Genomic DNA, 14,748 nt, shown 5'->3' on the forward strand with positions numbered 1-14,748 from the left:
TCCAGCTTAAAATTACGAATACCGGAAGTGACATCTACTGCCACCGCGCTGCGCAAAATTTGTGCTCCGTGGCTTGTGAAAATCGCATTCTTCTTCTTTCAAACTCGCCAAGATGTCGAAGAGAGGTAGGTTTTATTCCGACGATTTTAATCCATAAAAATCCGCGAATAAAGTACTCATCCAGTGAAACTAAAGAAACACAACGAAGGTTTATTAATTGATGATTGTTTTTTTGTAAAATTTTTTTGCGGAGTTCAAAAGATTTTCAGAAAAATGGATGTGATTATGGAGCGTGACCCGTGCTTTAAAAAGTTTACCTATAATCCAAATTTCTGTTGGTTAAGGTCGAGGAGGTTCCGCAGGAGCCAAATTCCGGATATCCCTGGGTTTGCCCGTGGGAGCAGTTATCAATTGTGCCGATAACACAGGTGAGTTATTTTGAAAATCTTGATTTTGGGTAACATAACCTCAACATTTCGGTGTGACACATTGTTCCATCATTTTGCTTATTTTGGCCTATCCGACTAAATTTCAATACTTATTTCTAAATTATAGTACTGTAAGGTACTTTCGGTGGGGGTTTTTTTTTAGTATTATCTTCAATGTAAATTAAAAAGTTGAACATTTTAGAGTTTTTTTTTCGAAGTTTTTTCCAAAGCTTTTGTTTATTCATTGTTTGAATTAATTTTTTGATTAAGTTGTCGATTGAAGAAAGTGTTTAAGGTTTATATCTAGAAGAATACAAATAACATTCTGACATTTTTTGCAAAAATATAATTTTGAGGTTATTTTTGTCCTTAGTTTTTTTTTAGTTTTAAACTAATTGCAGTGGGTGCTCTTTATTGTAAAAGTATACAATTGAATTCAATGCGTTAAATGTATAATTGTGTGAATAATAGATTAAAGAAAAAATGTCATATTGAAGGACTTGTCTTGAAGAAGTTTGTTTCTTATTGCTTAAATGTATGTTTTAACAAGTGTCATGATTTAAATGTAAAACCGTTTATATTGGCTGACAGCTTAAAAATTTCGAAGGTCTTCATTTGTGGAGACTAATGTTTTGAATTAAAATTTTTGCATAAGGAAACCATATAAATCTGAACACGTGGAATTTATGCTAACTTTAGTTTATTTTTTCATATTAAAAAAGTTTCATTTTCATGTATAACCTTTTTTATTCAAAAATTAAGTGATTTAAAACCTTATTTTTATAGGGCGGCCGTAATTGATGGAAAACCTGTAAATAAGGAAAAAGTCGGAATATTATTATTCCGAAATTTTGAAATGTGTATTTGAAATTGTTTTATTTCGTTTAAAAAAGATTATATGTTAAAAATTTTTACAAGATTAAGATTCTGTTCTTTGAATATTATTTGCCAAATAATTTTTTTCTAAATATTAATGGTCAGAGAAAAATTAAGGAATCCTGAAAATTAAGTTTTGCAGCCACCCTGATTTAATATTCTTGTCAGTACATTACTTGCTCTGTATATCTATTTATTTGTAGTTGGCTCATCCCGCCGATTATATTTTTAATTACAAATTCTATTGTTTGTTTAAAAATCCAAAAATTTTGTTTGGAAATAATGCTTTTTGGTAGAAAATTGTTCTTCTTGGTTGTGGATTTAACTATTTTGTTGGAAATTCATAATTTTCTTTTCAAATTATTTGTTTTAACTAAAAGTTCAACTACTCGAGTTAAAGATTTATCATTTTAGTTTAAAAAGTCATCACTTTGGTTTAAATTGTTGAACGTTCTTGGTTGAACCTCTGCGTTCAAAAATCATTTTCGATGAAAATGCAACTTTTTGGCTGAGGATTTAGCTATTTTGTTGAAAATTGCTCTACTTTGGTTGTGTTTGACTGTTTTTTATTTATAATAAAAATTTGTTGTCTGAAATATCTACTATTATAGTATTAGTTTTAAAATCATCTTGGAAAATTACTTTTTTTTTGTTATTGGAAATTGTTTTTAACTTAAAATTTGACTATTCCAATTGAAGATTCATAATTGTAGTTCAAGATTCATCTCTTTGGTTTAAATTTGAACTATTTTGTTAGAAATTGATATATTTTAATTAAAAAATCAACTAATTGGATAAAAGTTGAACGTCTTTGTCTTTTTTCGTTGAAATATCTACTGTTGCACTATTCGTTGAAAATTAATCTACTTGGTTGAAAGTTAACCACTTTGTTAAAAAATCATTTTTGAAAGATTTATTTTTGTTGAAAATTTTTGTTTCTTCTTCAATTAATTGTTTTAACTGAACAGTTAACTATTCCAGTTGAAGTGTCATCATTTTTCTTGAAAATTCGTCTAGTAGAAAATCAATCTTCTATTTTTTTTGTCAAAACTGAACTTAAAACATTAGACTTTTATTGAAAATTCATCTTTATATTTAGAAAATTCGAGTATTTGATTACAAATTCAACTGTTTTGTTGAGAATTTTTTTTGTTTAACATTCAACTGTTTTGGGTTGAAGTTTAATTTACTTTCGATTAAAAATCCGATTATTAGATCGAAATTTTAGGTTTGTATGTTGAAAATGTTAATATTTTGTTAAAAAGTCATATTTTTTTGTCGAAAATTTCACTGTTTTATTGAAAATTTGTAGAAAGGTTCACTTTTTTTTGTTTACAATAAATCATCATTTAATTTAAAAATTAGAATCTGAATTTGTTTCATTCCGTTTTTATAAGATTCTGTGTTCAAAATTTTACAATCTTAAAATTCTAGTCTTTTCATATTAATTGTCAGGAATAATGAAAAATTGATTTAACGATAAAGTTAATAAAAATAATGTTCAACTGGGTTTCGTTTAGTGAAATATACGTTAAAAATTTTTTTTTCCTAATTAAGCAAGTTTTTATATGGTTTATAACTTTTTAATATTTTCAGGGGCAAAGAACTTGTATGTTATCGCAGTTCAGGGAATCAAAGGTCGTTTGAACCGTTTGCCCGCGGCAGGTTCCGGCGACATGATTGTTGCTACCGTTAAAAAGGGAAAGCCAGAACTAAGAAAAAAGGGTAAGAATTTTCTGAGGTTTCTTGAAAATAGAAAAGAAGTAAAAAAAAAAGGATATTCGATTTTTTGATACTCTCTAATTCCAAATGATCTTTTACAGTAATGCCGGCGGTGGTAATTCGGCAGCGGAAACCTTTTCGGAGGAAGGATGGCGTTTTTATATACTTTGAAGACAACGCTGGCGTGATTGTCAACAATAAGGGTGAAATGAAAGGCTCGGCTATAACGGGACCAGTGGCGAAGGAATGTGCGGATTTATGGCCCAGGATTGCATCGAATGCCAGCAGTATCTCCTAAGACACCCTGTAAATTTATAATCTTAAATAAAAAAAAATCAACTTCAAGCGTGGTAAATATTTCTTTTAATTTAATTGTAATATTTCTGCCCTAAAAGAGATTTTTAAAATATTTTCTTAACTTTTCTAAAAAATAGGCTTATCGCTCCTTTTTTGCAATTACTTTATTTAAGTAAAAACTATCTGAATAGTTTTTAATATTACAGTATTCTGGAGAATGATTTTCAAGCAGGAAGGTGGCTGTAGAAAAAAAATCTAGGCGCCGCGTGCCTATAAAAAACAGGGTTTGGTAGACTATTAAGATCTGGATTAGGTCTTAAAATAATCTTTTAAAAAATTGGAAAGAAAGTAATCTGAAAAAAATTTAGAAGCTACTTTCCTTTTTAAAAAAAAGTTAAGCAAACCTTACCCTTCCCTACTTTCCCTCTCGTACTCTATGGGAATTTCTGTAAGAAAAAAATGCGGATAAGAAATTTAATTTTGTTTCATTCCATTTAGGGGTGCCAACCATAAATTACGTAACAGCTTTTTGTTTTAAATATTTACAAAAAAGTTTTTTTCGACATTTTTGATATTACTACTACCAGCAATTGTGCGTTTTGAAATTTTTCGACTAGAAAGTGTATAATTTTCAAATTGTTCCGAATAATTAAACTTTAAGGTTCACAATGTTCACAGATGTCAGTGATTTTTTTTTATACAGAAATCACATTTTTTAGTAAAAAAAAATCTATCCAGTCGTTTTATATGTTACTTGACACTATATGAAATTATACTTATTAATGATATATATTTATCGTCTTGAAAATTTCTATAATTTTAATTCGAAATTATGGCTTTGAATGCGCAATTCTAAAACAATTTAATCTTCGAGGCCTTTAAAATAAAGTTTCTTCCTAGATTAATTCTTCGAGGTTTTAAAGTTTTAATTTCACGATATTGAAGTTTCAATATTAAATAATTATGAAAAATGACTGAAATATAACGCTGTTAAATATTTCAAACTTTTTATACTAAAAGCCTTGATTTCCAATGTAATCTGTTACATTATACCGAAGAATTAAAAATTAGGTTTAAAGTAAAAGATGCAAATTCAGGGTGGCCGCTGGACCGGGAATTTTTTGAGACCGGGAAATGAAAGTGAATTTTTTCTATCGGGAATTTTACAAACTTGTAAAAGAAAAATCTGTCCACGTTCGATTCCAACAGTTTTTAAATAATTAGTTGAATTGTTGTTTTTCAATTATGCTATTATTTAGCTTACAATACGTAATTTAAAATTTTTTTACATTACAAATTTTTATTTGTAAGCTTACATTTTTAATTTAAAGAATTTTTGAATGCTTTTTTAGACTTGAATTAATAAAACATAAAAGCCTTTGATGTTGAAAATTTGGGGTAAAAAACATTTTTATTCAATAAATATATATTTTTTAATTTGTACTTTAAGTAAAAAAAAAGTGAACAAAAACGATTTTAAACCACTTCAAAATTCAAGCATTTTCAGATTTTAAAAGGTTTCAATTTTCGATCGAGTTAACTCGATCGATAGGTTGATTTCTATTTTCACGTTGACGTAAATTTATCTACACTGATGGTAACTGTCTCTGATGATAATGCAGATTCCTATAAATTTATAAAAATTGTCTACTCATCTTTAATTATAATTTAATTATCCAATAACAATTAAAAATTTTAACGCTTCAGAAGCTTTTACTTTGAAAGATTCAATTTAGTTTTCAATATTGAATTTTCAAATCTTAATTTCTTTGATCTAGAATTGTTACAATTCAAATTTTTTCAATTTTTAACCTTAATTTTGAACGCTTTGAATTATAAATAATAAAATTTAAACTTCAAATGATCTAATCTGAAAATATTTAATTTCTAAGGCTTTGACATGGTACTATTTTGTAAATTTGAAATCATTCGATTTCGTGATTCATCAATTTAAAATAAAATAGTTTACTTTGCAGGGCTTTGATTGAGAAATTATACGATTTAACTCATTTTTCTTGTTAAATTGTCTGAAATCGTTCAATATATATTTTTTTAATTTCATAAGATTTTAATTCGAAATGATTAAGTATTGTTTAAAAAATATGTCAAGCATGTTATTTAAAAATTGGTTTTATATTGGGTTTTTAAATTGCATATTTTTTCATGTTGGAAAATAAAAATCTAGAAACGCGAAATACAAAAATATGTATCAGGAGACGAAAATTTGAAAAATAGTGGCCACCCTGGTTAAAATTTCGAAAATACTTTACAGGATTTACAAATATTTAAAAGGATTTTTAAGGAATTTCAACGAATTTAAAGGATTTCAATAAAGTATTTTAAAGACATTTTAGAGAATTAATTCAAAAGATTGAGGGATTTCAAAGATTACAAGAAATTCTCAAATATTTCAATGCATTTCGACAGGTTTTAAAATATAACAATTTTTAAATTCATAGAACTTAAAATATTTCGAAGAATATCATCAGATTTTATTAAATTTTAATAAAATTTCTAAGAATTTATTCACGCGAATTGAGAGATTTTGAAATATTCTAAGGATTTTTCAGAAGCTTTTAAAATTTTCAGGGGATTTAAAAAGATTTGTGAATATTTTAGGATATTTTAAACGATTCCAAGAAAGATATTAAGGACGCCAAGGAATTTCACAAGATTTCCTCGGATCTCACTGTATTTTATCAGATTTTAGAGGGTTGCAGTAATTTTGAAAAGTCACTTAAGGCATTTTAAAGATTTTCCTAGGATCTCAAAGGTTTCTATATAAAAATTAATATTTCAAGGAACATCATAAGATCTTATTATATTTTAATGAAATTTCAAAAAATGTATTTAAAAGAATTAAGGAATTTGAAATATTTTCAAAGATTCCAAGGAATTTCTGAACATATCCAAATATTTTCAAGGAATTTCAATGGATGTCACGAAATTTGATCAGATTTTTGAGGATTTAAGTAATTTTAAATACTCTAAAAGGCATTTTAATGAATTTTCCAGGATTTCAAAATATGTCAATGAGATTTCAACCTTTTTGAAAATAACATTTTAATGGAATTTCAAACAATTAAGGGATTTACAAGATTTAAAGAAATTTTCAAACATTATAAATAATTGCAGTATGATTTGAAAATTTGAACTGATTCAAAAGGAGTTTAGGACATTTTAAAAGATTCTAAGGAATTTTCAGGAGTTTACAAAAATTTCAAGAATTAACGTCAGATTTCAAATAAATTCACTGTATTTGAAGAAATTTTTTAATGTTTCGAATCATTTCGAAGAACTTGAAAAAAATTTAAAACTTAAAGATTGTTTAAAAAAAAATGAAAGGTTTCCGAAGAGTTTCACCGGATTTTTCAGATTTTTTCGTGAAATTCGCTCTTAAGAATTATATTATTTATAATTATAATGTTAACCTGCGAACCTAACTTCATATAGTCATTTACGTTATCAGGGTGGCCGTTTTAATCGAAGAAAAAATTCCCGGTCATTTCACGGTTTTTTCCCGATTCGCAAACATTTGTCACGGTACATGAAATTTAAAAAATCGAACTCTATTTTAAACTTTTTTCCATTTAAAGGAATAAACAACAAATTAAATTTCCACGTATGGAATGGAAGGTAGTTACACTTTTCAATTGAAAAATTTGAAATGAAATATAGATAAACTGCAAAATTTAGAACTTTTATAAATTATGGAGTTCAAAGATTCAGATTAAATTCCAAAAATATAAATATACGTTAACATTTTCCATACTCTAAATTAAAGAATCAAGCAATGAACTTAAAAAATGTTCAAAATAATATTTTTTAAAGTAATTTGAAGCTAGACAAATTACAAAATTAATTTTTTTTAACTTAACAGTTTTTAAATTAGAAGTTAAGCTATTTTCGCATTTAAAATGATTTTTGAAATTTTTTTTCGAAACATTTAAATATATTTGTGAAAAAAAGTAAAAATTTTAAGAGATTAGAAGTTTAAAAAATATCAAAATTAAATTTAGAACTTGAAATTATTTCAAATCATTTACACGAAGTTTGTGACCCGAAAAAATTGGGCTATTCGTACCGAAATTTTCGTGCAAATACTCAAGAGCCGAATTTAAAACAAAATCCAGATTTTTGCAGATTTCAACTAAAAAATTTAGAAACTTTTAAAAGAATTTTTCATTTTGAAAAATTATTGTAACAGAAAATTTAAAAAGATTTTAAAAGATTTCCAAAATGATGAAAACAGAACCTGGAAGATTTTAAGGATTTTTTTTTAATTTGCAGGATTTTCCCAAGGTTGTAGGAAAAATTCGGTTAATTTTAAAATGTATTTGGAAGTTCTAAACAACAATGTTAACATACTTCTTTTCAATTACTTGAAGACATTTCAAGTTTTTAATTAATTTTGAATATTTTCAACACTACGAAAAATCTCTTGAAGTTACTCAAATTTTGTTTACAAATAATAAGTGTTCAATTGCTATTTATACGTCAAAATTTAACAATTTCACTTACAAATTAAACATTTTTTAAACAGAACAATTCAAATTGTGATGTTAAAAATTGAAAAGCTCTTCGAAATTCTACAGATTCAAAGCTTTCTATGTAAAACAATTTAGTTTCAAAGTGTTTACTTTTACACATATTTGTATTCAATTTACTCGTCTTAAATGAACATTGAAATTTTTAATGGCTAAGAAAACTAATAAAAATAATATATTTATTTATTCGATTTAAGATAAAAAATAATATAAAGGAAGACCTTAAACTTTGAATTAAAAATATTTTAATGATGAATCATTAAAATTGATATTTAAAAATGAAATCGGAATAAATGATATTATATTAATCTCAATTCGTATTAAGACTTTCCAATTCAAAAAGTTACAATCTGTAAATTCTCAAATTTTTAACTTCTTAAAATTCGTAAAATTCCCGGTCAAGAAATAAATTCACTGTCATTTCCCGGTCCAGTGGCCACCTTGGGTATCCATAACTTTTCTTTAAGTCTCTCTGACATATATCAATATTCTATTGTACTGGTTTATTTTAAGGTGTTTCCAAGAAGAATTATTAACAAATTATTTTTCTTAAGGTATTAAAAATAATAAAATAAATATTTATTTAATGTATAGTTTATTAGCCACTATTTTAATAACAAAATTAACACTGCCACTTAGAATATGCCTAGAGGCATTTTAATAAATTTTGCAGGATCTCAATTTCACAGAACTATCGGGATTTCAAGATACTTTATAATATTCTAATGAAATTTCAAAGAAGCCAAAGAATTTCAGTAGATTTCAAAGGATTAAAAAGATGTTGCAAGAGATGCATTTTTTTACAATAATGGAAGGAATGTCATAAAATTTCACGGGATCTCAAGGATTTGAAGAGATTTTTAAATGTTTAAACACATTTCTAAAGATTTCAGGGTACTTTTATCAAATATCCATAAAATCTGAGTTTTTGAAGAATTTTTGAAATTACTTATACCCACAAAAATATTTTATTTTTTGTTTAAAGTTAAACTCTTAAAACTTTTTGAACTGGAATATTTTGAAAAATTAGATTATATAGGGGAGGGGTGAAAATAAAAATTGTAGTGCTTAATTTATAGATGGCCCTTTATAGAAGATTCTATATAAAAAAATGATACAAGATAAGGATTTTGGTCATTCAATTTTAATTGTTAAGGGAAATGAAAAATTGGCCAGTGAACAGGGAATTTTGAAAACGACGTTTTTAGGTTCCCTCTAAACTGGATATTCATTAAAAATCGTTTTATCACGGTTTTTGTTACGGTAGGGTGTCCTTCCCTCGAGTAAGTAATTTGTGCACATTCGCAAAAATACACCTGAAGATTATATTTTTAGTTATAAATTTTACGATTTGGTTGAAAATTAAAAAATTTTCTAGAAAAGACATCCTGTTTGGATGCAAATTCAACTGGTTTGTTAAAAATTAGTTGTTTTTTTTTTCGTTACAAATTCGACTGTTTTCGTAAAATATTAACTTTTTGGTTAAATTTCATATTTTTTGGACGAAAACTATTCTAGAATTTTTCTTTTTGATTTAAAAGTTCATCTTTGTAGTAGAAATATTGCATTTTTATTAGATAAAAATGCAACTGTCTTGTTAAAAATGTACTATTTCCGATAAAATATACTTTTTGTTTAAAATTCGTATTTTTGTTTTGAAAACTCAATTGCACTCTTTTGGGATGAAAATTAAACTGTTTTTTTGAAAATTTGTCTTTCCGATTTGAAAATTCACCTGTTTTAGAAGAATTTTAATTTTTCTAGCACACAAATGCAAATGTTCGGTTGAGAATTCAACTCTTTTTTTTTTAAGTATGTCTTTTTAATTTTAAAATTCGCCTACTTTAGCAGAATTACATCTTTCTTTGATAAAAAGGCAATTATTTGGTTCAAAATTCTGCTGTTTTTTTTTTTGGAAATTTAACTATTCCGTAGAAAATTTAGTGCTTGTTTAAAATTATTATTTTGGTGTTGAAAAGACGACTGAAATTTTTTCTGGATTAAAATTAAACTATTTCCTTGAAAATTCGCTTTTTTTTTAATAAAAAAATCATCTATTTTAAGATAAATTTCATTTTTCTCGAGTAAAAATGCATCTACTTGGTTGAATATTAAAATGTATTGTTGAATAGTCATACTTTTTGGTTGAAAATTCTGTTTTGTTGAAAATTTAACTATTTCCTAGAAATTGTACTTTTTGTTTAAAATTTGTATTTTGCTGTTGAATAAATAACTGAAATGTTTGCTGGGTGGAAGTTCAATTAAAAAGTTTTTTTTTATTAAAAAAATTCATCTGCTTTAATACAAATTTCATCTTTCTTGGTTAAAAATGCAATTATTTGGTAGAGAATTAAAATATTTTGTTGAAAATTCATCCTTTCTGGCTGAAAAAATCCGTCTTTTTGGATTTAAAATTCAATTTTTTTCGTCGAACCTGTTATGCTTTGTGATAAAAATTCATATTTTAATTTTGAAAAGTCAACTATAATCTTTTTTGGATTAAAAATCAACTTAAAAAAATTCTTTTTTTTTTAAATAAAGTCATCTGTTTTAAAAGAAAGTTTTTTCTGGATAAGAATGCAATTATTTGGTAGAGAATTCAACAATTTTTTTCATCATCCTTTTTGGTTAAAAATTCGTCTTTTTGTACTAAAATTCAATTTCTTTTAATAAAAACTTATTTCTTGTTTAAAAATTCAAATTTGATCGTGAAAATTCAACTGAAATCTTTTTTAATAGAAAATTTATCTGTTTTAGTAGAAATTTATTTATTTTTGAATGAAAATGCAATTTTTTGGTTAAAAATTCTTCTTTGCTTGAACATTCAATTATTTTATTTGAAAGATTTGGTTGAATCACTTAATTTAAAAAATCATTTTTTGCAATATTTATATTTTTAGTTGAAAATCCATCTCTTTGTTGGAAAGTTGAACTATTTCGTTGAAAATTTAACTGTTTAGAAGAAAAGCCTTTTTTTAAATTAATTTTTTAACTGAAAATGTAACTTCCATTTTTTTGAGATTCATTATTGTTAGTTAAAAATTCTCATTTTTTGGGTAAAAAATAATTTCCTTAGTCTGAAATTACATTTTTTTTAGTAAAAATGCATCAGTTTCGTGGAAAATTAATTATTTGCTGAAGTTATATTTTTGGTTTGAAAATTAAATTTTTGTAGAGAAAATTCGTATTTTGGCTTAAAGGTTCAGCAATTTAGATAAACTTTTATTTCTTTCTTGTATAAACAAATCTTTATTTGTTAAAAGTTAGTCTTTTTCATTAACAAATTTTTTTCGTATAAATTTCACCTTTTTTGATTGAAATATAATCTATGACTCCTTTTTTGTTGAGAGTTTATTCTCTTAGGTTGAACATTAAACTATAATGTTAAAAATTCAAGTAATTTGTTAAACAGCCATTTTTTATTGTAGAAAAGAGATTTTTTTGTTTCAAATAAATTAATAAATTTTGAAATTTTTTAATTTATACCTGAAATACTGTTTTATTCCGTTTATAAAAGATTCCATGTTAAAAATATTACAATAAATCACAATAAAAATAACAAAATTATTCAAGGAAAAATCAGGGAATTTTGCAAATGAATTCCTCGCATATATAATCGGGCTTATAATGCGTTACGTAATTTAAGTACGGCCACCAAAGAAGTTAATGGGTTACATATCAATTTTCATTGATTGGGGCAACTTGTTTATTAAATTAATAATTATCCAGTCACATTTTGTGCAATTACTGATTTGTAAACACCTAATTATAATAAACATCGTTTTGCCGCTAGGATAATAACAATGTTTATTGTATAAAAATATGAGTGGTTCTCTAAATTAAAGACAGATTAACCCTCAGAGGTACAAATTTCAGTTTGGCAGCAGTCACTTATAAAATCGATTGAAAGGTCAGCCCTGGAAGCATCAATTTTGAGCAAGAATGAATATTCACTCTTCAGTACGAATTTTCAAACCTTTCTTCTTGAATAAACACATATTTGCATTAGAAAGGAAAAAATATTAAATTAAATATTCTAAATAAAATACCATGCCCCATATTTTTAATTAAAAAATTAAAAATGCTCGAGATATCTAGAGATCTCCAGAGCACAGAAAAAATAATTTACTGCCATTTCTAAATTGCTTTTTCGCGATTAAAACATCACAGCAGAGAATCGATAATCGCAGTAAATTACAAATATCAAAAAAGTGCCTTTCGTGCCTGCGAGAGTTAAATTAAATTCCTAACTATACGCGTGACATAAATGAAAATTTATCGACGATTTATACCTAATTAAACGAGACATCGAAATCGGTATCAGAGTGCCGATTTTTAGATAATTTATAATCACGTGAAAGATTCCTAAATCGTTATCCAACAAAGGACATAAATTACTTAAAACTATTTGAAAATTTATTTTATAGAAAATCGTGAGCGGTGATTCGCGAATTGAAATTATAAAATTTCAAAAGAACGCGTAGGCCCTCGATCACTTTTGTTATTGTTGATCTTCATCACAATCTTCGGTTTCTTTTTCCTGTAAGCCATCTAAATCGTGGGCTTTTTTCGTGGGCGAGATGGTAAGAGATTTGTTGTGGAAGTCGAGGCCCAACGTTATTTTCAGTAATCTCAGAACTCCCTTCTTGTCCCCTCCCTCGTTTTCTGTTTGGAAAAATATTTAATTAGGAGTTATTTATTATCTCTTTAGAAAATGCAGGGGTCACCGTTTTTCCCCTATTCTCCTGCGTTTCTCCCCCCCCCCTTTTTTGTTTTCACAAATTCTCCTTTTCTTTTTTAATATGCGATATTTGAAAATACAATATGTTAATTACGTTGGAAATGTTCTGAAATTGGTGAATGTACGATAGGAAATATATAAGAAGCATTGTTCGTTTTGTATCTATAAAAGAATTCTATTCGACAATAAAATATAATAACGCGTGTAATGAATTATTAATCTTTTTTTGTAACTTACAACATTATCTATTATAAAACTAGTCAGGGTTCCCAACCCAACCTGGAATCGACAGGGAATTTTTTCGAGGGCGTGCTTCATTTTTTTAAATTGCGATATAAAATCGAAAAATAATGATTCTTCGTTTGTAAAGGTAGCTTTATATTACTGTATTTAATTATTATGTGAACATTCTTTTTTTTGTTGAAATTTTTTTTTAACTAAAAATTTAACTATTCTATTTTTAATTGAAAATTTATCGTTTTTAGTTAAAAATGAAAATATCTGGTTGAATATTCATTTTTTGCCTTGGAAAATAAACGTTTTATTTGCCACTTTTTGATCTTGTCTAAAAAAATCTTTTTTAGTTGAAAGTCCAACTTATGTTGAAAAATCGTCTTTTTTAATTGAATTTAACTGTTTTTGATTTAAAAAATTTTCTTGTTAGAATATCAACTATTTAATTTTTATTCAGAATTCATTATTTTATCAAAAAGAATGAACTATTCCATTTTTGGTTGAAAATTCCACTATTCCAATTGAAGATTCATCATTTTAGTTGAAAATTCATCACTTTGTTTGAACATGATTATTATTTTTTTAAAATATAAATTCTCCATTTTAGTTGACAATTTATCTTTTTTATTAAAAATGTATGCATTTTGTTAAAGGTCATCTTTTTTTGGTACAAATTAATCTTCTTGGTTGAAAACTCATTTTTTTTCTTTAAAATTCAACTATTACAGTTAAAGGTTCATCATTTTAGTTGAAAATTCATATTTTTGGTTTAGGATTCAACTATATCCTTAAAAATTAATGTATTTTATTGATTCTTGTTTGAAAAACATCTTTTTGGTTAAAAACTAATTTGTTCAAGAAAATTTAACTTCATTTCTTGGTTGACAATTAATCTTTTTTATTAAAAATGTATGTCTTTGGTTAAAATTCGTCCTTTTCGGTGCAAATTAATCTTCTTAGTTGAAATTTCTTTTTTAATTCAACTATTCCCGTTAAAGATTTATCATTTTATTTAAAAATTGATATTTTTGGTCTAAGATTCAAATATTTTCTTGAAAAATCGTCTTCTTTTTTGGAGATCTTATGTTTGAAAAAAACATTTTTTTGGTTAAACACTAATTATTTAAATGAAAATTTAACTATTCAATTTTAGGTTGACAATTGATCTTGTTTATTAAAAATCCATTTATTTTGTTGAAATTCGTATTTTTGATAGAAATTAAACTTCTTGGTTGAAAAGTCATTTTTTTGTTTAAAATTAACTATTCCAGTTAAAGATTCATCATTTTAGTTGAAAATTCATATTTTTGGTTTGAGATTCATCTATTTCATTAAAAATAAATGTATTTGATTAAAAAATATTTTCTTTTTAGAGATCTTCTTTGAAAATTAATCGAATATTTTGAAAAATCATATTTTTGGTTAAACACTAATTATTTAAAATTTGAATTAAATTTTTACTATTCAATTTTTGGTTGACAACTTATCTTTTTTTATTAAAAATGCATGTCTTTGGTTAAAATTCGTCCTTTTTGGTATACATTAATCTTTTAAATTGTAAAATTCATTTTTTTTTTTAATTCAACTATTCCCGTTAAAGATTTATCACTTTAATAAAAATTGATTTTTCTGGTTTAAGATTCAATTATTTCCTTGAAAAATCGTCCTTTTTAGAGATCTTCTTGGTTGAAAAAAACATCTGTTTGGTTAAACACTCATTTTTTTTAATGAAAATTTAACTTCAATTTTTTATTGACAATTCATCTTTTTTATGAAAAATTCATATATTTTTGATAGAAATTAAATTTCTTGGTTAAAAATTCATTTTGTTTTGTTTAAAATTCAACTATTCCAGTTAAAGATTTATCATTTTAGTTGAAAATTCATATTTTTGGTTCAAGAT

General features: G+C 25.4%; 2 protein-coding genes across 2 annotated transcripts in view; one reads left to right on the forward strand and one right to left on the reverse strand.

The window, feature by feature from the left end:
- Positions 1-29: 29 nt before the first annotated feature.
- LOC117181531 (60S ribosomal protein L23) lies at positions 30-3,371 on the forward strand. The gene is made up of 4 exons (XM_033374314.1): positions 30-125; positions 345-428; positions 2,901-3,029; positions 3,128-3,371. The coding sequence occupies exons 1-4, from the start codon at positions 113-115 to the stop codon at positions 3,322-3,324; spliced, it is 423 nt and encodes a 140-aa protein (XP_033230205.1). The 5' UTR covers positions 30-112; the 3' UTR covers positions 3,325-3,371.
- An 8,191-nt stretch (positions 3,372-11,562) lies between these two features.
- The window catches only part of LOC117181757 (SWI/SNF-related matrix-associated actin-dependent regulator of chromatin subfamily A containing DEAD/H box 1 homolog), a 49,782-nt gene continuing 46,596 nt past the window's right edge, over positions 11,563-14,748 (reverse strand). The window contains exon 12 of the mRNA XM_033374721.1: positions 11,563-12,535. Within this exon, the coding sequence (XP_033230612.1) occupies positions 12,372-12,535 (164 nt within the window). The 3' untranslated portion in view covers positions 11,563-12,371. The remainder of the gene's footprint in view (positions 12,536-14,748) is intronic.

Source organism: Belonocnema kinseyi, chromosome 10, assembly GCF_010883055.1.
Source record: "Belonocnema kinseyi isolate 2016_QV_RU_SX_M_011 chromosome 10, B_treatae_v1, whole genome shotgun sequence".
Classification (NCBI taxonomy): Eukaryota; Metazoa; Arthropoda; class Insecta; order Hymenoptera; family Cynipidae; genus Belonocnema; species Belonocnema kinseyi.